The following is a 23194-nucleotide window of genomic DNA, read 5'->3' on the forward strand; positions in this document are numbered from 1 at the left end:
GTTCCCCGTGCTTTCTTCGGTGGGGCCACAGGGCCCGTCTAGGGCGCCGTTGGGGTTCATGTAGCAAGAGATGAAGGAACACTTCAAGGAGCAACGGTGACATATATCAGAAAAACTCCCACCGACAACAAAACAACCGTTGCAGCTGAAACCGGAAACGCAACTGAACAGGAAAGTACCAGAACCACCAAGTCCGATGAAGCCCAAAGATCACCAACCTCCAAATGAGCCATTGACCCCCCCCCCAGAAGTCCCCTGTTTGTTTCACTTAGAGCTTCACTAGGGGTCAGAGTTGCCCAAAAAGTTCTTCACTTTTCTTTCTTTTGCTTTGGGTTTAATGTTTAAGTTTTCTGCGCCCCCACCGAGGGAGGAGGGAGGGAGGAGGGGAAGGAAAACGAGAGGAAGGGGGGAGCACGATAGAGAGAGAGAGAGAGAGAAAGAGAGAGAGAGAGAGAGAGAGAGAGAGAAAGAGAGAGGGCGAGGGGGGGCGGGGGGAGAAACACCGCCCCCACCTCCTTCTCTCCTCCACCCTCGCAGTCGGGGGAGCGCTTTTGTTCCACAGCTCCGAGGACGCACGGTAAGAGCGCGCCGCGCCACCCGCACTCCGGCTTGACCTTGGGAGGGTTCGGGTGTGTGTGTGGGGGGGGGGGGTAACAAGGTGAAGTGGGCGGGTGGGGTCGACGAGCTGGGGTGTTGTTGTTTGGCGTGTGGGGAGGAAGAAAGGGAAGGGATGGAGGAGGAAGAGGGGGGGAAGGCAGACAGGCGAACAGGAAGCGTGCGTCTCCTCAACTTTCTGTTTCCGAGTCCTTCTGAACTTCTAAAGTGACGGAAGAAATGAGGACTTTGTGTAGAAGACAGCTTGTGTGTCGGAGTTGCGATCCGGTGGTTTCTCTCTCAACGCGGCTCTTGTCCACAACAACGACCCGCAGACTCTCCAAAAACGTCTTAAAGTCCACTTTAATGTACACAGACTCTCTTTTTGTAACAATCAAAGTGTGTTTTGCGGTTGGCTGCAGGTTTGCTCTGTTTTAAAGTGTTATTTGTCCTCATAAAGGGAGGATGCAGTCAGTGTGTGGGAGTACTGATGATGATGATGATGATGAGTCCTATGAGCTGCGTGGCGGTGAGGAGGGTGTGAAGTTACCTTCAGGGTCACATGGTGAAGTAGTGAGGTGATACTCTGGATTTACTCTGTTACTGAAGTACTGACGTCAAAATACACTTAAAGTAACACTAAGTACTCATTATGCAGAACGGCTGTTATCCGAATCGTATAGTTCGTTTTTTGAATGATAATTATTATTACATCAAAGTCCTAAACGTGGAGCTGATTTAAACCGCTTTATGTATCTGCTGCGCAGCTCAATCTTTATGTTTAAATGTCCGCAAAGGTCCATTTGTCGAGATATCAGTCTGAAACACACTGAAATAACATGGAGAAGATACAAATATTTCAGATTAAAAACCTATTAAGGACAAGTATTTCACAAAATCTACACGCACTAAATGAGGAACAAATGTTGTCATGTAAATGTGTGTGTGTGTGTGTGTGTGTGTGTGTGTGTGTGTGTGTGTGTGTGTGTGTGTGTGTGTGTGTGTGTGTGTGTGCGCGTGTTGCACTGCTGAATCTGGGCCTCCGTGGCGCACAGAGGAAGTTACCGTGCGTAAAAGGTCAATCCGAGCGTCGGGGTTTTCTCGGGTAAGGTGAGAGGAGGAGCGGCCCGGGGTCAGGTGAATTATTCAGAGGTCGATTGTTCGGGTCTGTTGGTGCTTTGTGTTGAGCCCTCGTGTCATAACCGCACCTCACTTTTCCCATGGCGGCTTCCTCAGAGCGGGCAGTAGTTCATTAATCAGTAACCATGGGGGGGGGCTTCTGTCTGTCCGGCTCTGTGGGCCAGTTGCAAAAGTTAAAGTAGTTTATCATCATAACATCTGTGTATAACATCTGTTTATAACCCATAAATACTCCATCACTAAAGGTATGCATTAAAAAGTCTCGGCCCCTGCGACGTTGATGCTACATCATTAGATCGTTGGAGCTGGTTTGAACGGCTAGAATATAGTTCAGTACATAGTAAATGTTTCTCAACCTGGGGGTCGGGCTACTTTCGAAGGGCACGGGCAGCGGTGGAAGTGGCCGGTGCTCTTTTTACTTTGAACTGGTGGTGAACTCAGCACATTATTGAGCGGTAATGTACAGTTGCTGTTCACATTGACCCGAGCGTTCCGTATCACTGCGACAGGTTAGATTTTGTGCGACTGTTAGTTAATATTTCAGTTCCCGAAAAAAGATCTTACAACACATCCGAACCGTTACATAAAGTAAAGCCTCTCGTACCTTATTGCTTAAATATGAATCATCATCAGTGATGGATTAAGTCTCAATTCAAAGTAGACCGGAAAAGAAAATTATTTCAATTATCAATTTATCTTTTAAGTGACAAAACGGTGCGGATAGATGCGGCTTCTAAACTGTTATAAATACCTGCTGGTTTTCTCTTTTTCTCATGATCCTTAATGTAATATTTTACCTCGTTTTTTTTATGCCGGTTGCACAAACAACTCAAAGTTGGAAAGAAGACTTTAAACTTCTTTACTAAACGTTTGTGCCTCCTTTCCTCCCCTGTAAAATGTGTTCAACCTCTGTAGGTTCAGTATAAGCATCTTCTAGTTGCTAAACAACGTTGCTGTTGGCTTGATTTTTAGATTTTTCCCCTCTGACGTCACAATTTATTGCAAAAGAGTAAATGTAAAGTGAAAGGTTTTTGCAGGCAGGCACACAGCAGAGCTCTTGTGACGCCATCAGCAGCAGCACGCTTTCCGCGGGTGTGTTTGTTCGTAGCCGTGCACGTTTGAGTCCCTGCAGAAGAGGTGCATTCTGGTCCCCCCCCCCCCCTCCCTCCCTGCGCGCTGCGGTTTCCACAGAAGCTGCTGTTTTGGGCAATTAGCGAGAACACGCTATCAATGCTACTTCCTGCGATTGTCGAGTGAATGTAACAGGCTGCAACGAGGAGGGCAGATAGGGCGAAACAACACAGACGCCCAAGTTTAAGTGTTTCGCTACATCAACCCGCCGCAGCTTTCATGCAGGAGAGCGGCGCGCCGCTGTTGCTTCGCACGAGTCAAAGCCGCTCTAATGGGTCAATGTTCTGTCGACCATTAATGGGTTGATTGACTACTCGTTACAGCTTAATGCTCAGTTGCTCTGACAAATACAGTGGTTGTCTTCGAGCTATTTTTAGCAAGCAGCCTGATAAGACGAGTACCCGTTGAAAGAGATGAGACAGAAAACCTGTGCGAGGCCCTTTAAACACCAAATAGTCCCACATCTGGAGCGTTTGTGAGCTGTTTGCTGCTTAAGGAAAGAGATTTTTCTGTGGTTCCTTTAATCATCATTGGATCCAAAGGAGCCAAAGAGACACAAAACGACCTCGTAAGGGAAGTAAAATGATGGAATGGATGACAGGGGTGGGTCTGTGCTCGGGGGTCCACGACTTAAAGGACTTGAAGGCCTGAAGGCTGAAGCTGAAGCTCTTTCGTTGACCCGCAGAGCTCAAGAAGCCACGAAGTGTCTCTCTGGCTCTATTGGCGCCTCCTCGGGCCTCCTCCAGAGCTCACGCCGTTCATCCGGCACTCGTTCAGCCACCAGACGGGACGCACGCCGAGGCGAAGCGCGGCGAAAGCGCAGCAGAACCATCGGCTCATCGGCCGATCCAGGGAGCCCGTCGCCCCCAACGTCCCGCCGCCTTCCGGAGCATCCGCCGGCTTTCTGGCGTCAAACTGTTGTTTTTCGGAGTGTCGTAGGCGGTCGCGCTGGCGGGTTTTCGGGATGAGAGCAGGGGTTTGGACGTGGCTCGGGTGGAGGTTCGAGCGCGCGGGAGAGACGCAGAGACGCTAACCTGCACCTTCAGACATGTCTGATTCTTCACTATGTGGCTGCTATTCAGAGCTGAACTCCACGTTTAACACAAAAGGCCTCCTCAGTCAACGATACAAAGACATCTGTCACACACACACACACTCACACACACACTCACACACAGGAGGAAAAGGTAGTTTCTTTCAGCAGCAAACAAGCGGCCAGTTTTAATAATGGAGCAGTGTTCGGTTTGAGAAACCAGAGATCATTAATCGGACAAGGCGGACATTCATCCGCGTGACCTTTGACCTGTTGAGCCAGCCACAGGTGGCTGTGACACTGGGACACTGTTAGCGCACCTTTGTCCACCTGGAACAGCATTACTAGAAAGTAATCGGTTGTGTGTGTGTGTGTGCGTGTGTGTGTGTCTGATATTGGCTTCCAGGGAGTTTGGGGGTATTTATATGTGAATCTGCAGATTCGTGAAACTCGCTGGTGTTTTGTAATCTGTTTGTTGGTTTGAGGACACACAAACCTTTCATGTGAAGCTCAAAGACTGAGAACAACAACTGGATTCAATAAATGATTTATATTGATTTTGAATGTTAAGATAAACGGAAGGATGAATCGTTCCTTCAGGTGTCCATGTTGAACTAAAACCACTTCTCCTTGACAAGGCTTTATAGAATATGAGTACAACAGCATATAAATGAGTTAAAAACATAAACATCCGTAAAACGCAACGTACACAAGAATACATTATTGATCATAAACCTCATAAATAATATTAAGATAACTGAGAGGGAACATTTTTCTGCACAATGGCTACTTACGTACTTTTAGTTATTTAAGTACACTTTGATAATAATAATAATAATAATGCAGCATTATATTTAACACAGAGCAGATATGAACAAAGGGGATTTACTTCAAGCTGCAAAAGGAGAAAGAAATCAAACGTTATTCCAGCCGATCTTCAGTGCGAGTCCCTGCTGACGTGATGTGGGAAGAACGGAAATCCCGTTTGTGCTTAATTATCCTCAGGATGACGTCACAATGAGTGGACAGAACAGCATCATTCCTTACTTTTCAGACTTGGTTAAAGTTTAGGAAAAGATCCTAAAGTACCCGGGTGTGTTTAAAAGAAACCTCTTGTTTTTGTTTAGGAATCGTTGGTGAAATAGTTTGTTTCCAGCCTCTTATTTAGGAATAGAACAAACAAATCCTTGTTTGGGTGAAAATAACCACAGAAGTGATGTCACCAATAAGTCAGTGTTAACGAACAGGCCTCCTGGTTGGTTATTTGTTAAATGTCTAACGGACCCGAAGTCTTTAAAACGTTTCCTCACACAGGGGACTTTTTTAGTTTTGGTCCCGGTTTCTTCGTAGTAAATCCTGGAAAAGTCTCGAGTGTTGAAAACACACATGAAAACCATTACAAACCGTGTGTGTGTGTGTGTGTGTGTGTGTGTGTGTGTGTGTGCTTTACAGAGCCGTGGCATTCCTGTAAAAACACACACATTCTTCGACGCACACATGTGGCGGATATTTATAGGTCCAGCGCCGACGTCACCGTGGAAACCAGAGCTGCAAAGCTGCTGCTTCCTGTCCACGAGTCCTCAACCGGCCGAGGGCACACACACACACACACGCACACAAACACACACACAAACACACACACACACACACACACAAACAGACACACCCTCTATACTTTTACCGTAAGTAAAAGTATAGAAGTAGCTTATTATTAAGTTTGATAAAATTATAAAATATTATATTATTTCTTTTTCTTTGAAGGGTAAATCTTGGCTATTTCGTTCTGTAAGTTTTTTAATATTTTATTAAAATGCATTTTGTTGCATATTATATATTAATACTTTTGAGGTTCTGGCATTAATTCTGACTTCACATTAATTGTGCTTCATTGATTAGTTTGATCCTCTGCATCGGTGTGTAAAATCAAATGACCATTACTACCTGTAACTAACTATAATAACTACCGTCGGAAGACGAATGTCACGCAGTAAAAAGCAGAATATTCCCCGCTGAAATGAACAGAAGCAGAAGTAAAAAGTAGTAAGAATTAGTCAAACACAAGCGAGGAGCAGATGTTGAACTCTGAGGGAGCAGACCGATGCTCGGCGCCTCCCTCTGCGTCACTGGAAACGCATCGAGAGGCTGACGCAAACCCACAGTAAACCCAACAGGGAAGGTGGGAGTGAAAAGGAGGAAGTGAAGGCAGATAGAAGAGGAAGATGTATGTATACATCTTTTTTTCTACATCATAAAAATTGGACGTGAGAAAGTTACACTTTTGTTTTATAATGACAACTTCAAAATAAAAGCATGACAGGTGTTGGCTGGTTGACATGTAAACGTGGAGAACTGAAGAGAACCTTTAAGCACCGGGGACTCAGGCTTTACACCTTCTCCATTCCCCTCACACACTTTTCCAGTCAGAAATAAAATGCACTTTTAAAAGCTGCTTCAACCTGAGTCTTTATTTTATTTTTCAAAGCCAATACAGCCGGGGAACCATGACCTCATAGGTCACTTTACCCAAGAGCTGGTGGCCGTTGAGTCATTCTCACTTTAACAGCAACGGTGATTAAACTCTAAACTTTCCAGGAAAACGTCCGTGTTTGAGGCGATCGGTCCGGCGCACACGCGTGTGTGTGTGTGTTTACTCCCGGATGATGAAAGTACCCGGTGACTCAGATTGATGCTTTTTGTGTTCAGTGCGGCAGTGAAACGTCTCTTCTTTTATTCACAGCTGATGGATGGATAGCAGGAGGGAGAGAAGATGTCGTTCTTCGGCGTGGGGAGTGTCAGAAAGAAGGAGAGAGGTGAGCCTCGGACGGATGGACTTCAGCCTTACGGTTCGATTCGCTTTCCTGACCTTGAAGACAGCGTTCGCTAAAATAAACGGGCCTCCTGCAGCTGTTCCACAGCTTCCTATCGTATGATATGGACTTCCAGTCGTCAAAGTTTGGAATAAAGTGCTCGGAATAAACGGAAAATGTCAATTACAACTGACAACTCTGCAAAATAGTTGACTAATTGATTTCCCATCAAAATGTAGTGTAGCCAAGCGTGTGTTTCCTGCTGCACTCCTTCTAGAACAGATAATAACATACTAACACTAACATACACAATACACACGGTTGATTTTAGAGTGAGCTGCTTGTGGAAAAGAAAGAAGCTGCACCCAGATTGAAAAATTTAGAGATTTATAAGCGGTTGTTTCAGGTGAAATTGGACGTTCATTTTCATGTCACTTTTTGGGATTTGATTGGCAGTTTTTAATGTTTATTTCTCATCCAAGTTTAAATGTGTATTTTTGGCCCTTCGTACGAAATTGGATGAAAAAGTCTGTCGCCATCGTTTTATACTAATTGTATTCAAATTGACTGTTATTAAACTAAATGCTAATCTAGCATGCTAGCATCCTCGCAACGGCAATGCTAACACGTTAGCCGCCTGTCGACATGTTGTCCACGAATTTCACGGGATTATTTAATATTGTAAACGGGTCACGACAATCGCAGGCGGTCCGGTGCCTGCGAAACATCGGTCAAACCAATAACAACAACGTCTTTCTGTCTTTTTCAAACCAGAGCTGGAGAGAAAACTCCGCGCCAACGACCGCGAGTTCAACCTGCCCTTCAAATATGCGGTAAGTTGTTGGTGACTCTTAAACCAAACAGTTTGTTTAACAAATATTTAGAAGATAAGCATTCCTTTTTGGGGGGTGGGGGGTGGAGAGGTGGCTTCTGGGTAAACTCATTACGCTCGGCGTTGCTGCAGGCGAGGTCGAAAGGTCACACCTCGGTTACCTTTTCTTCTAAGCGCATGAAGGAGTCACGGCGCGTCGCCTCTGCAAGGTCAACACAGAGGATGATGTCCAATGGGAATAAAAATAACACATTCTAAACTTCATTCATGTATCAAAATGTAAAGCAGGTGAATTACATAATGTGAACGCTTTGGTTAAAACACAGCAGAGGTTATTAAACCGCTATAAATGCAATACATGTTTGTTTGTACAGTACATTTTAACAGGAAGGCGATAAAAAGTTATTCATATGCAACCATTAAAAGCATCAAAGAAAAGAAAAGGAAATTTAAAAACATTGATTGAAATATAAAACAATAAATGAGCTTAAAATAGATTAAAAGTTGCACAATGTCTATGCAGAGAACGAGTGATAAGCGCACGTGGGGGCCGGCTGGCTGAGAGCCTTCAGCCTCCTGATAAGATAAGACCCACCTGGCGCGGAGCAGGCTCCTCCCACCACGCCGCCGCCGCCACGCCGCAGAGGTTCATCACATTTAGAATTTTTCATACAGGAATTCATCCACAGGAACGTTTTTTAACCTTTTTAGTTTAGTGCGTAAGTGTTTCTAGAAAAAAGACCTCTGTGGAAATTCACTGAACGACTTCAGTTAGACAACGAAGGCCTCGAGCTACCGACTCATTCCGTTAATATCCGCGAAGGTGAAACTACAGACGAGTCACCTCTCTCACTATCGCTCAATAACAGCAGCGGCAAAACAAAACGCCCCTGAATGCATCACTTGGTTTAACTACACATGTCACACATTCATCGCTAACCTTTTCACGACCAATTCCGCTTTTAACACGCTACAAGCAGTATTGTTGTAGGTGTTTTTTTGGCGGGATTGGCACCATGTCCTAGAATTACATAAGCGTTGATATTTACTCCTGTGAGCAAAAGCTTTCTGAAGGTTGTCTAATCTGGTTCGGGTAAAGTTTCAGTTGGAACTGTTCGCTCCATCGTCATGTGTGTTAACATCAACATTCCTTTAATATCTAGATGACCACAAAGAAAGGCAAATATTTGATGCGGCCACGTGTGATTACCCAGCATGCTCCTGTCTTATCATCCCGGATGCATACGGACCAAATTTCCATTACATAAATTTGATGGATTACATTAATTCACTTATTTCTTCACCTGTGGTTGACTGTTTTAACCACTGACTGTGGTTGACTGTCCGTTTTATTTTTTTCAATGCTCGTGCTTCCAGCATAAAACCACATCCAGACTCGAGAAACAAGAAACCTGATTCGAGACGGAGTTAATTGATATTAGTTGATATTAGATATTAGATATTGAGTGTATTCAATCCCATCCCATAACCTCTTCACCAGACGAACGGCATCAAGACCTCCAAGTACAACCCCTTCACCTTCCTACCCCTCAACCTGTTCGAGCAGTTCCAGAGGATCGCCAACGCCTACTTCCTGTTCCTGCTGGTGCTCCAGGTGAGGGAAACGAGCGCACACACGCAAGGAGCACCTCAGGCTTCCATCCGGCTGTCGGGTTAACTTTGTGAAAACGAGTTTGATAAGCATCACGAGAGTGTCGGTCTGCAGCGCGGCGCGGCTCTTAACCAATCATGAGATGCGTCCATCGTGTGAAGTGAGGAAGTGGGATCTCCAGCACAGGAAATTGCCTCATCGCGTGCAGAGCTGTCGCGTTGCACCACAACAGTTTTACATAAAAAAAATTAACTAGTTCTGTCTTCTTTTCTTTAAAATGTGCTTTTTTATTGTTTTTGTGTATGTATTCAGTTTTTTTAAGAAATGGTTGTCTCATGACTCCAAAACTTTCCAGTTAAAGATGAATTTAATGGATTTAATCTGATTTTTTGCTGTTTTGCGTCGTGCGCGTTTGCTTCGTTGGCCTTTCACGCGCCATATTCCGCAGGAACAAATAACCCCCGGTTCTAAAGTGTGACGGTTCTCTGTGTGTGCGTCTCCTCCAGGTGATTCCTCAGATCTCGTCTCTGTCCTGGTTCACCACGGTGGTGCCTCTCGTCCTCGTGCTGACGGTCACCGCCGCCAAGGACGCCACCGACGACCTGGTGAGCAAACCTGTGCCGCGCCGCGTTTACTGAGAGGGTAGACAGTCGGTTTAAAGCGCGTGGAAAGGTTTCCAATCTGACAAACGACAACGTTTTCAAGTGAAGATCTTCTTCGGCCTCTTTTAACTATTAACTTCGGGGGATCTTTCCATATCCGTGACCAAGGTTCCCGAGCTTGCCAGACTTTAACAGAGCGAGTGGACGAGGAGTAGTGGCCCGTGACGGGGTTCAAGGCAAAGAGACGGCTAGAGGGGGGGGGGGAGCCGTTTGGCAGAGGGATGAGTTACGGTGACTTCAGCGATTAAGAAAATGGTCAAAACAAAGCTGTTTTTGTTGAGCAGAGGAGGCAAACAATGTGGCAAAAAGGCAGCGAATAACATAACAGGATACATGACAGAGAAGAGAAGAAGTGAGGGAACAGCCGCCATCCGCAAAATAAGTACGGGTGACACATTCTAGCAGATTAGGGAGGAATTTCCACTGAATCCAGAGTGAATGACCTCGACAATAAGCATCGTGTATCAGTCACAACATGGAGCTGGTGAGCAGCAGTTCAGTCACACTTAAAGACACGATTCCATCTGCCAGATCTGTGAACGAAGCGGTTCTCCTTTAGTGACAGTAAAATGACTTTAAAATGGGAGTTGAGACTGAAGTGATAGACGTTTCCCCCTCAGACATCAGAGCTGAACCACGCAGCAGTGGATTGTTCTTGTTAATGATTGACAAGCGGTTTTCTATTCCTGCCTTCGCTTACGAGAACCAAAACAAAACGAAATGTTCCTCCTAAAACCATGAAAGGAAAATGACTTTTCAAACCAATATGTACCTGTTGTACGTGTGCGTGAGAGTGTGTGCGTGTGTGTCCAACAACATGATGCCAAACCACCAAGAGGAAATAAAAGACATGAGTTAAACATTAGCTGTCTGAGGAGAACAAAAGCTCTTTGTTTGGCAGAGGTGGCGATCTGCCGCCTCCTCCCATCCCTCCCCCATCACTCCCCCCGTCAGAACCCATCTGTTGCTTTAGTGAAGCGTCACTAGATTCGTGCAGGCGTTGATCAGGTACACGCGAGCACACGCTGACCATGTAAGGCGACGCGGATGACATGACTCAGCAGAAACAACAGCTGCTGGGAAAAGGATTTTACCGACTGAATGAAGGAATTTAAAAGAGTTTGGGTTTTTCATTAAAATTTTTATTTTATGACCATAGATTTCTGCAGTTAATTAGTACCAAGCTTCATTTTCCGTTGTTTTCACGGTTGGATGACGATTATCATCTGATTCAGTGGCTCCCGGAATTGTTGGTTTTCCATAGAAAGATAGTTAAGTAAAACATGAGTAAACATTTCTCTTTTAATAGTGGTTTGATCTTTTTGTCAAAAAAAGGGCCTTTTATTTATTGATTAGTCACAACTGGTGCTGAAACAGGTTAGTTTAGTTTTTAAGTCATAAAAAGGTCATAAAAGTGTTATGGGCTTATAATTGCTGTCATCATAAATTCTAAAGAAAGTTGAGAAGAAACTTTACCTGCCAGAAACAAGTCCAACAAAAAAACACATGACACTGGAAGTCTTTTTTTTTTAAATTTGTAAAATTCATCAAATCACAGAAAATAATTCAAGAGCTTCCATCCGGGTCAAAGTTCCCACCACTCATTGTAATATCCCACCTGTGAGTTCTATGATTTTATTGTCGGTAATAACTACTATGAGGAAAGAGCAGTAAATATGTCAGCATGGCGTTTTGAAATGGCATCAGAAAACAAAACACCAGCCGCGTGGCCTCGTCGCCGCCGATAAGGGAAGTGGAGGTTTTCACTAGTGGTCAAAGAGTCAAACACGGCTGTATCTCTCACGGGAAGTTCCCATTTTCACCCTGTAACCCAAATGTCTCGCCTGCACCCACAAATCAGCCCGCCTGTGTCTCTGTGAAATATCAGAACACATCGTTTCTCACCATTATTCCCAGTTCAACCAGTACATTGTGTCCCTTTCATGACGCAATGTTTCTTTACGTGTGTTTCTTGTGTGTTGCTTCCAGAATCGCCACAGGAGCGACAATCAGGTCAACAACAGAAAAGTTGACGTCCTTATTGACAGAAAGTAAGTTTGTTTGTGTGACTCGTATCATTGTGATTACATTACATGTCATTTAGCTGATGCTTTTACTCAAAAGAACAGCAGAAACTTAAAAGAACAGCTTGCTATAGATAAGAGATTAGTGTTTTTAGTCACAGTAGAGTCTGAAGTGTGTCTTTAGTTTGCGGCAGAAGACGTAAAGGCTCTCTGCGGTCCTGATGTCCTCAGGTTGGTGTTCCTCAGGGAACATCCCTGGGTCCCCTTTAGTCACATTAAAGTCCTGTTGTTTGTGTCTCTCGGCCATGATGGGGGGAATAAGTCTGTTTAGATTCCACGAATAAATCACACATAGCTCACATATTTAGAATTGCAAACCTCTGGTCAAACGGGATACAAAACAAGCGCACCCCACCATCCTGCAGCTGCTTCCTGTTGGCAGCACAAGAGGAATACACAGATGGGTCCAAATATCGGAATATTCTATAAATATATACAAGAAAGGTCCGAAACATCCAACGCGTTTGTCCAAAAACAGAAAAAAGTATTGTCGAACTCTGTACTGAGAGCTCAGGCATTGTTTGCTTTCCACAGATTTATTATTAGGGTGACTTTTCTTTTCAAAAATCACGTCTCATTTAACGTCTCATTTAACGTCCCATTTAAAAGGTGAAAACTATTTAAGTTGTGGTGAATTTGGGATTTGTTATCAGAGATTCATTATTTTTATTATTATTGGAGGGTAGAATGTCATTGCACACATGTTAAAACTAACCGTGCTCTAACTTACACATTTCTTGTATTAGATGTGTTAAATATTTTTCAGTAACTACTGAGTTACGTTTTTAAATAAAAACATTTTAATAAGACACATTTTACATGAAAAACCTTCACAAATGGAAGTTAATCAAACACATTGTTTGAGCAGACATAATACAGGAAGCTGGCAGGAACATGCAGTAATGGAAAAGCAGCTGATATCAAGATTACCTTCAACTTGCTTATTTATGGTCCACTTTATTTCCTAAAAATCCTCAAAGAAAAACACGTCCTCTGAACTCTGCAGCGCTCCAAACGTTCAACCTAAACAACCTGTTTCCTGTCCTCAGACTGCGCAGCGAGAAATGGATGGACGTCCAGGTGGGCGACATCATCAAACTGGAAAACAACCAGTTTGTCACCGTGAGTGGATTCCTTCACATGTTTTTTTTACTTCTTTTATTTCCTCATGTTAAATGCTTGTGTTGTGTCCAAAAACATCAGCGCACCACGTTTTACTGAAGAAAAACATTAGAATGTTGCCTCGTTACAGTATTTGGGCGAAAAGAAAGAAAATCCACAAAGCGCCCCGTGAAAGCACAGAGTGTCACTGCTAATTGCTAATTGAAGAGTCACAACCGTTGCTTATTTATTATCTGTAGCCTAAATATGTGGTACATTGCTCTATAAATGAGTCCATGGCTCCAATAGAATGATTGGAGCAGATTTAAGGGTATAAATCCCTCTGCTCTGTAATCGCAGGCCGACCTCCTGTTGCTCTCCAGCAGTGAACCCCTCAACCTGGTTTACATCGAGACGGCAGAACTGGACGGGTGAGTCTTTTTCTATTTCTGGTGAGACACTCGTCTCTACCGCGTCACCCTCCCCGTTCTTTTACTGTCCTCCTCAGAGAGACGAACCTGAAGGTGAGACAGGCCCTCACCGTGACGGGAGATCTGGGCGAGGATGTCGAGAAACTGGCAGACTTCAACGGTGAGCCTGCAGCGAGACAACTTCCAATCACGAGCGTGCTGACGGTTTACAGGGGGGTCTCGCTTTGTCATATTCTGTGTGCATTTGTGTCTCCTTCTCGGTCGCTCTGTACCAACGCACAATGTGCAGAAACACCGGATACCTTTTTGGATGACTTTTTGAGAAAGACACCAGGCCTCCTCTATGACCATAACTCAACCTAGCTGTGTCAACTCCCTCCCTCCCCCCTTCCTTCCCTCCCTCCCAGGCGAGGTACGCTGCGAACCCCCCAACAACCGCCTGGACCGCTTCACGGGAACGCTGACCCACGCGGGCCAGAAGTACCCGCTGGACAACGAGAAGATCCTGCTGCGCGGCTGCACCCTCAGGAACACCGGGTGGTGCTTCGGACTGGTGCTATTTGGAGGTGAGGGGGGGAATGAACCGTGTTACAACGTTAGTAAAGCATCTGATTTGACTCTTGTTTCCCTCACAGACGGTTTCGAATGGAGGAAGATGTGACTCACTTTCTGTTCCTGTTTTTTGGTTTTGCAGGTCCGGAGACGAAGCTGATGCAGAACTGTGGGAAGAGCACGTTCAAGAGGACCAGTATTGACCGCCTGATGAATGTCCTCGTCCTCTGTGTGAGTTAATGGGTTTCACTTCTTCAATGAAAAAATCACACTTTGGAGTGTTTGTTTGTGGACGGATCAAATACAGCCAATCAAATACAAACATATTCTCACTTCAGATGCATCAAAAAAACATGAATAACTTATTTTGCACCTTTCTGACAGATTTTCGGCTTCCTGGCCTTCATGTGCGTCATCCTGGCGATAGGAAACTGCTTGTGGGAGCTGAAGGCGGGCTCCCAGTTCACGGTGTTCCTGCCCCGGCAGGACGGAAACAGCGCCGGCTTCTCCGCCTTCCTCACCTTCTGGTCCTACGTCATCATCCTCAACACCGTGGTGCCCATCTCGCTCTACGTCAGGTAAGCAAAGACGAGAAACGCAGCGGCGCAAATCACACACACTCGTCTGCTTCTTCTTCTTCTCAACCCTGTGATCTCGTGGGCCAGCGTGGAGATCATCCGCCTGGGGAACAGCTTCTACATCGACTGGGACAGGAAGATGTACCACCCGCGCAACGACACCCCCGCCGAGGCTCGGACCACCACGCTGAACGAGGAGCTCGGCCAGATCAAGTACGTCTTCAGTGACAAGACGGGGACGCTCACCCAGAACATCATGACGTTCAACAAGTGCTCCATCAACGGAAAGTCCTACGGTAAGGTTAACGTCCTCCCCCCATTTCCCCCGTTTCCTCGCTCCCTGATCCCCCGCCAGTCATTTTTCCTTTCTTTTCAGGGGACGTATTCGACTACGCCGGTCAGAGGCTGGACATCACTGAGGTGAGTTACGCTTCCGCAGTCCTTCACACCTGGAGACAATTAGGTGATGTGTGATGCCTCCCCCCCCCCCTGCCCCCATCACCCTCTCCAGCACACAGACCCGGTGGACTTCTCCTTCAACCCGCTGGCCGACCCTCGCTTCGTGTTCCACGACCACGCGCTGGTGGAGGCGGTGAAGCTGGAGAACCCGGAGGTCCACGCCTTCTTCCGGCTGCTGGCCCTCTGCCACACCGTCATGGCCGAGGAGAAGAAGGAAGGTGGGGATCAGATTGTTAGATCAAACTTCATGTATACGACCCCCCACCGCCCCCCTATGTCTTCACACTGTGCTTAGTACCATTTTGACTCGTTGACGATAAACAGAAACAACAGAAACAACAACATCTCTTCCACGTGGGTGGGAGAGATTAAGAGCAACAGACACTGGATTAAATGACAAGGTGAGCCTATAAACTCACAGCATGAGCCCTCCATTGACCTCCGTGTTCCTGCAGGGGAGCTCTCCTACCAGGCCCAGTCGCCGGATGAGGGCGCTTTGGTGACGGCGGCCAGAAACTTTGGATTTGTCTTCCGCTCTCGAACGCCCGACAGCGTTTCCATCGTGGAAATGGGCGAGCAGCGCCGCTACGAGCTGCTGGCCATCCTGGACTTCAACAACGTCCGCAAGAGGATGTCGGTCATAGGTACGCCGCCCCCCCCCGGGCCACGGCGCATTTGTTGTCGTCATGACCATACTTACAGCGCGTGTTTGTGCGCTCAGTCAGGAGCCCGGAGGGGAAGCTACGCCTCTACTGTAAAGGTGCCGACACGATCGTCTACGAGAGGCTGCATCAGTCCTGCGGCAAGCTGATGGACGTCACCACGGAGCACATGAACGTCAGTAACCTGCGCGTGTGTGACGAGAATTCATGCTTCCCGTTGGACGTCCGTCTCTGAACTTTCGTCGCGTGTGTTGTGCGCTCGTGCGTGAGACCTGCCCCTGAAGTGTCGATCCGTGTGTGCAGGAGTTTGCGGGGGAGGGCCTGCGGACTCTGGCTCTGGCCTACAGGGATCTAGACCAGGAGTATTTCAGCCAGTGGAAGCAGCGGCACCACGAGGTCAGCACCTCCCTGGACGACCGGGACGGCAGACTGGACGAGCTGTACGAGGAGATAGAGACAGACCTCCAGGTGAGGGAGTGGGGGGAGGGGGGGTCGGGTTTAGGCAGCTCCACCTTTCCGTAGATCACTATGGAAACTTTTTTGTACACGTGAATGTGGGTTCTCTATCTGAACGTCTGCGTTCCAGCTGCTCGGAGCCACGGCGATAGAAGACAAGCTGCAGGACGGAGTGCCTCAGACCATCGAGCAGCTGGCCAAAGCCGACATCAAAGTCTGGGTTTTGACTGGCGACAAGCAAGGTACCCAGTTCCAAATACGATATCCATCACATGTCTCTTTATGTTCGGTACAAACCACAGAGGTGACACTCAAGTGGGTTTAATCACAACATTGGGACATCCAGACATTTGTTCTCTTGTTTAAAAAACCACCCCTTTACATCCGGGTCCTGAGATCCCATCCTGTGATCTACATACTACACTACTGAGGGAGAGGTTTGTATCTGTCTTTTGTTTGTCTGCTTACGCGTGGCCTGCGTCCGACTCACAGAAACCGCGGAGAACATCGGCTACTCGTGCAACCTACTGCGGGAGGAGATGAACGAGGTCTTCGTGCTCTCTGGGAACTCTCCCGAGGACGTCAGGCAGGAACTGAGGTCGGAGCACGTTGGGACGGAACAGGAGGGATGTGGCCGTCCATCCAGCCACTATAACTCATATATGCGTACGAATTTTCAGAAACGCGCTGAGCTCCATGAAGCCAGCAGGGGACTCGACGGTCCTGCCAGAAGGCCCTCTGGGTAAACGCGGGAAGGTCCTGCCAGACGAGGCGGTGAATGGAGAGTACGGACTGGTCGTCAACGGACACAGCCTGGTACGCGGACAGGAAGCGTCCCCGAGCACGGCCACACAGGTGTTCGCGACACCTGTGTGGCCGATTGCTTCGCGCTCTTACGCGACTCCTGCATCTGACCCCCCCCCCCCGTTCCCTCAGGCCTACGCCCTGGAGCGCAGCATGGAGCTGGATTTCCTGAGGACGGCGTGCATGTGCAAGGCGGTGATCTGCTGCAGGGTCACTCCGCTGCAGAAGGCTCAGGTGGTCGAGCTGGTGAAGGAGTACAAGCAGGCAGTCACTCTGGCGATTGGGGACGGAGCCAACGACGTCAGCATGATCAAAGGTATCGCCGCGGCGACGGAGCAGCTTTTATGTATGGCCTTTTTTTTTTTGGTCAACCGGCCAAATAAGCACATGGTTAAGGCTGTAAAAACAAGTTTGATACATTTTCAAGTAAATTTAGAGGGAACACAAAAACTAAAACTTTTACTAAAGAAACTAAAGCAGCTTTAAGTTGTCGGGTGCACAACCAGAAACCGACAAACTGAAACATTCTCCACAAACAGCGAGTAAACCCGTTTCTTCTTCTGCCGTTTGTCCTCCCAGCCGCTCACATCGGAGTGGGCATCTCGGGTCAGGAGGGCATGCAGGCCGTGCTGTCCAGCGACTACTCCTTCGCGCAGTTCCGCTTCCTGCAGCGCCTCCTGCTGGTGCACGGCCGCTGGTCCTACCTGCGCATGTGCAAGTTCCTGCGCTACTTCTTCTACAAGAACTTCACCTTCACCTTCGTCCACTTCTGGTACGCCTTCTTCTGCGGCTTCTCTGCGCAGGTGAGGGGCCCGAGACTCTTTTGTGCTACTTTATACCTCTACTTCACTTCTTTTCAGAGACACATATTGTACTTTTTACCTAAAACGGCAGAGAATTACATCACAAATACAGCAACCTGTTTAATATTAAACCAGTGGCTCTAGGCCATTTTTACTCTTCACATGAGTTAAACAATTTAACACACCAATCACAGCAGAAGATGAAACATCTCATGACCCCTCAGATTTAGCTTAAGTCTCATTGGACGAGACCCAACTTCTTATCTAACTATCCAACTGTATATGAAGTAGTTTTTAAATAAAGAAATAACTAAGACTGGGACATTTATTTATGAGTTCACTTGGACTTAAACTAGGATTATAAATTCCGGACTCTTACATGAGGAAGCATTTATATATCGTTGTACTGGCACTTGTATGTTTTTTTCTTTTCTCCACAACTGTTATTTGAAACATGTCGTAGATTTTGTTAAAATACTTCTTGACTTGCTTTTCAGACGGTGTACGACGAGTGGTTCATAACGCTCTACAATCTGGTGTACACCGCGCTACCTGTGCTGGGGATGAGTCTGTTCGACCAGGTGCCTGGTCACACGTTCACTCTTTTTTTTACTTTTAGAGCAGAAACAAAGCTGCAGAAAACATAACTTTGTCTCCCCCTGCTGGTCAGGATGTGAACGACAAGTGGAGTTTCCAGCACCCTGAGCTTTACCTCCCCGGGCAACTCAACTTGTACTTCAGCAAGAAGGCCTTCTTCAAGTGCGCCCTGCACAGCTGCTACAGCTCGCTGGTGCTCTTCTTCATCCCCTACGCGGCCATGCACGACACCGTGAGGGCCGACGGGAAGGACGTGGCCGACTACCAGTCCTTCGCCCTCCTCACGCAGACCTGCTTGCTGTTCACCGTCACCATCCAGGTACCGTGGGAACCCTTCTGCACTCTCTTCCCCCTTTTCGTTTCAGACTTCAAGAATACCGACGCATTTGTTGTTTGTTCTCCGTCCCCCGTGTCTCCAGTTGGGGTTGGAGATGTCCTACTGGACGGCGGTGAACACCCTCTTCGTGGTGGGCAGTCTGGTCATGTACTTCGCCGTCACCTTCACCATGTACAGTAACGGCATGTTCCTCGCGCTGCCCTCAGCCTTCCCGTTCGTAGGTGAGTGGAGACCCCACGCATGCATGTCGGTGTGCACGAGCACGTCTGCTCTGGAGAAAAGCTCCGCTCGCTCTTCAGTACGAGGCCCAGTGAGAGTAAAGGTGGAAGTGTGATTCAAATGTGCTCCCGGAGGCTTTGAATTGACTTGTGTCAATTGACTCGGTGTGTTTGAACAGATAAAACATCTGGTTTCCAGACCGGTCACCTCACTGATCAGCCTGCAAATAATAATGATAAGCTATAAATCAGATTTCCCATGACAATCCAACTTCCGTAATTATTGTAACTTGAATGAAAAGCCATTTCCTAAACCTCGCCAAGTAGTTTTGTTACTTAAACTTGTTGTACTTGTTTCTCAGGAGTTTTGGGGGATGGATTTTGCTTGGTTGGTGTTACTATGGTTCATCAAATCGCTCGAACAGTTATAAACATTTTGTATAAAAGATTGTTCTCTGTGGGTGTCGACGGCCCTTTGAGTCTTCTTTACATTCCCTGATGCAACGATAACTGTTATTTACACTCTGCTTTGTCTCAAGAAAAAATTGCTCAAACTTACTTTTGAGAAAGCTTGCTTATTTTAATAAATACAATATAAGTTTTGCAGAAAAACATTATACGCCTCACAGGCTTAAAAGGATTTGTTGTTGAAATTTTCTAAATTACATTTTTTCCCCCAAAATGTTGTTAAACAGAAAATACGTCAATGGCAATCAAATGTACCAATACGTCTGAATAAACGTCTGTGTGTGTGTGTGTGTGTGTGTGTGTGTGTGTGTGTGTGTGTGTGTGTGTGTGTGTGTGTGTTAGGAACTGCCCGAAACTCTCTGAACCAGCCCAACATTTGGCTGACGATCCTCCTCACCTCCATCCTGTGTGTCCTTCCTGTCGTCACCTGCCGCTTCCTGTTTATTCAGCTCTGCCCCACCATCAATGACAAGGTACGGGTGGAGTTTAATATAAAATATATATATATATATATATAATAACAATAGAAATATGACTAACAACGTGCCGGTCTGCTCCAAAACCTTCAGGTGATGTTAAAGGTGCGACAGGCCAAAACCAAGGACCCTCCTCTGCCTCGCCGCGCCCGCATCCGTAGAACCAGCTCCCGCCGCTCCGGCTACGCTTTCTCGCACGCGCAGGGCTACGGCGACCTGGTGACGTCGGGCCGCTTCCTGCGGCGCCCCGCCCCGTCGCGCTCCTCGGGTTTGGCCCACGCGGGCCGCTCCACCACGAGCTTCAGCCCCATGGGGAGGTCGGCGGGCTACAGCCCGACGGGGCGCCCCCAGAACGCCAAGGTCCAGGACGTGGAGGTGACGTCGCTGCAGATGTACAGGAGCGTCAGAGATCCCGCCCTGTGACGGACGGCTGGCTTTTTACTTCGGGGGGCGGGACATCTGGGTGTTGCTGGAAAAGCTCCAATCTGTACATCCGTTAAGACGAAGGATCCGCTCAGCGTGCCCCGAGACGAGGTCACGGAAAGGTCGGGGCTTTTATTTTGTAATGGTTTCATCAAAGGGAAGCTACAGCAACATCTCGTCCTTTTTGGAACGTGAGTGTTCATGTGAAACGTGGCTCATAACCGAGGAGACGGTGAGAGGGGAGATTCACTTTCATGTCGGCATCAACCACCGTAGGAGGGGGGACGAGGTGTCACCATGTTTACAGGCTACCCAGAATTCCTTTCCCCTGGGAGTCCAGATGCACAGCAGGAACAGAGGAGACAACCAACCATTCGCAATAAAATATCACCTTTTTGTATAGGTTTTACTTTATTCTTAAATCTTTTTATTTTCCCTTCCCGGCGAGGTGTTTGTCCCGTGGCAGCGTCTCTTGACAGTGTCACATGAAAGTGTCACGTGACTGCGGCAGATGACAGCAAGAGAATGTTTCAAGGATGCCAAATGAGCCGTGAAGACAAACAAAAAGAGATCCAGCATTTTCTTTTTTCTGCTCTCATCACCTTCTATTTCCTCTGAGTGGAGTAATATGTCATTTGTTTTGTAAATTCTAAAGTACTTTTTCATGCAGACTCATTACCTCATGCCGGTAAACACAAGTGTTGTTTCTGGATTATTATTTGAGGATAAAATGAGTTTAATGGACGTTTTTGATTAAAGTACTGTATGTTACCTGGATTAAACCGGATCACATTTAGACCCACTTCAGGGCAAACGTAGTTAAAATACACAAGGATGTGTCTTAAATGATCCTTAATTGATCACCTCAGCATCACATTTTAAAATCATATCATTATTTCCAAATGCTGTGTTTTCTTCAGCTACTTTTTGTCTAATGATCAACCGTATTTATTCCACTAAAACGCCCGTTTGTCTCAGTTGTTTCTTGTGGGTTTTGTCTTTCTCTCTCAATTCTGGCTGAAAATGGGCGCTAGAAAATCCCAGTCTGCCTTGATATCGAAAGAAAAAGATATTCCTTTATATAATGCATTGCAGGCACTACAATGACAAGAATGTTTGATGCAAAAATATGATGTTAACAAATATATTTGTACAACACATTCAATGACTGGCAACATCTGTGTGAGGCACATATTTTTAAACTCATGCACTAGCTTTATCTGATAGCCGTCCTCATTTTCCATGTCTCGTGGTATCCATGGGGATGCGCTGACTGGTTTTATCCACTAAACTGTTTTTTCCCAGTGGCCCGGCCCTGAACGCACTCGCCCTCTGACCCCAGGGGTCAGACGAAAACTTTAGAATGATGAGCGGCCGTCTTGGGAGGAGGGAAGGAGTGAGGAAAGGAGGGAAGGAAGGAACAGCAGGATGATTCATCCCGGGCGAACTTGAAATAATAAAAAATATATACACAAGTGGTCTGAGGAGGCGTTTCCTGTTTATTTGTGGTCATAATGAAAGTAAATTGTAGCCATAATGAAAACGTAAGATATTTATCAATATATATTACTGTCATTGTATCCCTGTTTCTCAAATATGACACAAATATACATTGTTTTATCTCTGCTCTTCCTGTTATCCATTTTGTATCTTTTGTACTCAAAATGCAATAATAAAAGATCAAAAATGTATTTTCAGTTTTTTTCACCTTTTGGTCCATGAGTTGTAATTATCAAATTCTTTGTAAATGCATTAAGATAAAGAATCATCTTGTTCTCGCAAACTACAAAGAAAGAACCACACAAAAGGCTTGATTCTGCTAAATATAAATAACAGACGATGCCCAACTAGAAGATTTCCGAATTAGTTGATTATCAAAACATTGTATCAGTCAAAATAGCACATGTTTAACTATTAATCTTAAGACATCACTTCGTTGTTCGCTTTATGGATTTTATTATTTCAAATAAAAGATCATATTAATTGACATCTTAATGGCAAAAAATAAGTATTCGGCACATATTATCTGCCAAAATGTGATTAAAATAAGAGTGAAAGCTTTGCTGCCCTCCTGCGACCGAAGATGCTCCACCTAATGACACAACAATGCTGCGTTCCCGGCCGCCCAAAATACGGTATCTACGGCTCCCTCGATGAAAAATGACTTTTTGTTCAAAGGTCCTGTTGCAAAAAAAGTAATTTTATTGTATTTTATATACACAATACAGCATGGAGCTGTTTTTGGACAGGCGATTGTCGCGTGTTAAAGTTGTTAAGTATTGGAAAATAATTCAACAGTTACCGCTAGAACGTGTAATGGCAAGATTTCCCATAGACCCCGAACGCAGCACGAGGACCGGACTTGCCTCACATTGTTAACGTTGATTTCTGCCGTTCACGCCACAGCATTTTCTGTCGCGAGCCGAAACCGGGGGATTGGGGGGGTCAAGGGCGACCCCACAAAACGTGTGGAATCTCGACAAGGTTCTCGGCAGCAGGACCGCGCACCGGGACGAAACTGTAAGACACTTTCCGCCGGAGAATCCACACAATTTCAGTCAGTTGTTCGGTATCGAAGTGAGAAAAGAAGAAGAAGAAGAAGAAGAAGAAGCCACGCAGTGACGCTCGGTTAAAACAAGCTAACGTTAATTCACGGTTCTTCGGCTACAGCGGCGGGTGGTGGTTTTAATTGACGCGGGGGGGGGGGCTCGGGCGTCTTTTTAATTCGTGTTTCCAGGGGGGTGTGACGGTTCGTTTTGAGCTGCAGGTGAACCGTGTCCGCGCACCTGCGCGGGTCCTCCCGTGTTCAACGAGCAGACTTTTCTCCGCGCGGCTCGTTTCCCATGACGACCGCGCGCGCTCACCGGGCCGCATTTTGCGTGTCCGGCCGTGCCGGGCGGGGACCCGCCGTGTGATGACGTCACCGCGACCTAA

The 23194-nt window shown here is 46.5% G+C and overlaps 2 protein-coding genes across 3 annotated transcripts in view; both read left to right on the forward strand.

Moving 5' to 3' along the window:
- The first annotated feature begins 360 nt into the window (after positions 1-360).
- On the forward strand, positions 361-21947 carry LOC120830294 (putative phospholipid-transporting ATPase IM). 2 transcript variants are annotated; one of them, XM_040194850.2, is made up of 28 exons: positions 361-577; positions 6636-6708; positions 7480-7538; positions 9039-9152; positions 9656-9754; positions 11801-11862; positions 12945-13017; positions 13357-13427; positions 13505-13587; positions 13835-13993; positions 14122-14210; positions 14364-14557; positions 14645-14853; positions 14934-14977; positions 15069-15234; positions 15472-15660; positions 15738-15853; positions 15982-16146; positions 16265-16376; positions 16627-16732; positions 16815-16950; positions 17071-17254; positions 17518-17741; positions 18239-18322; positions 18412-18657; positions 18758-18896; positions 19704-19834; positions 19931-21947. In XM_040194850.2, the coding sequence occupies exons 2-28, from the start codon at positions 6666-6668 to the stop codon at positions 20258-20260; spliced, it is 3627 nt and encodes a 1208-aa protein (XP_040050784.2). In that variant the 5' UTR covers positions 361-577; positions 6636-6665; the 3' UTR covers positions 20261-21947. The 2 variants fall into 2 exon arrangements, with proteins under 2 accessions (XP_040050784.2, XP_077942368.1); XM_078086242.1 differs by having other exon boundaries at positions 16815-17254.
- A 646-nt stretch (positions 21948-22593) lies between these two features.
- dapk1 (death-associated protein kinase 1) overlaps positions 22594-23194 on the forward strand; it is a 45054-nt gene continuing 44453 nt past the window's right edge. Inside the window, exon 1 of the mRNA XM_040194849.2 lies at positions 22594-22780. The gene's annotated coding sequence lies outside the window, so the exon portion shown is untranslated. The remainder of the gene's footprint in view (positions 22781-23194) is intronic.

The sequence above is a fragment of the Gasterosteus aculeatus genome, chromosome 13 (genome assembly GCF_964276395.1).
Source record: "Gasterosteus aculeatus chromosome 13, fGasAcu3.hap1.1, whole genome shotgun sequence".
NCBI classification, from domain to species: Eukaryota; Metazoa; Chordata; class Actinopteri; order Perciformes; family Gasterosteidae; genus Gasterosteus; species Gasterosteus aculeatus.

Coding starts and splice junctions, on each gene's coding strand:
- LOC120830294 (XM_078086242.1), top strand. CDS start 6,666: ATGTCGTTCTTCGGCGTGGGGAGTGTCAGAAAGAAGGAGAGAG. Junction 9,153..9,655: donor TGTTCCTGCTGGTGCTCCAG/GTGAGGGAAACG, acceptor CGTCTCCTCCAG/GTGATTCCTCAGATCTCGTC. Junction 16,377..16,626: donor TTTGACTGGCGACAAGCAAG/GTACCCAGTTCC, acceptor TCCGACTCACAG/AAACCGCGGAGAACATCGGC.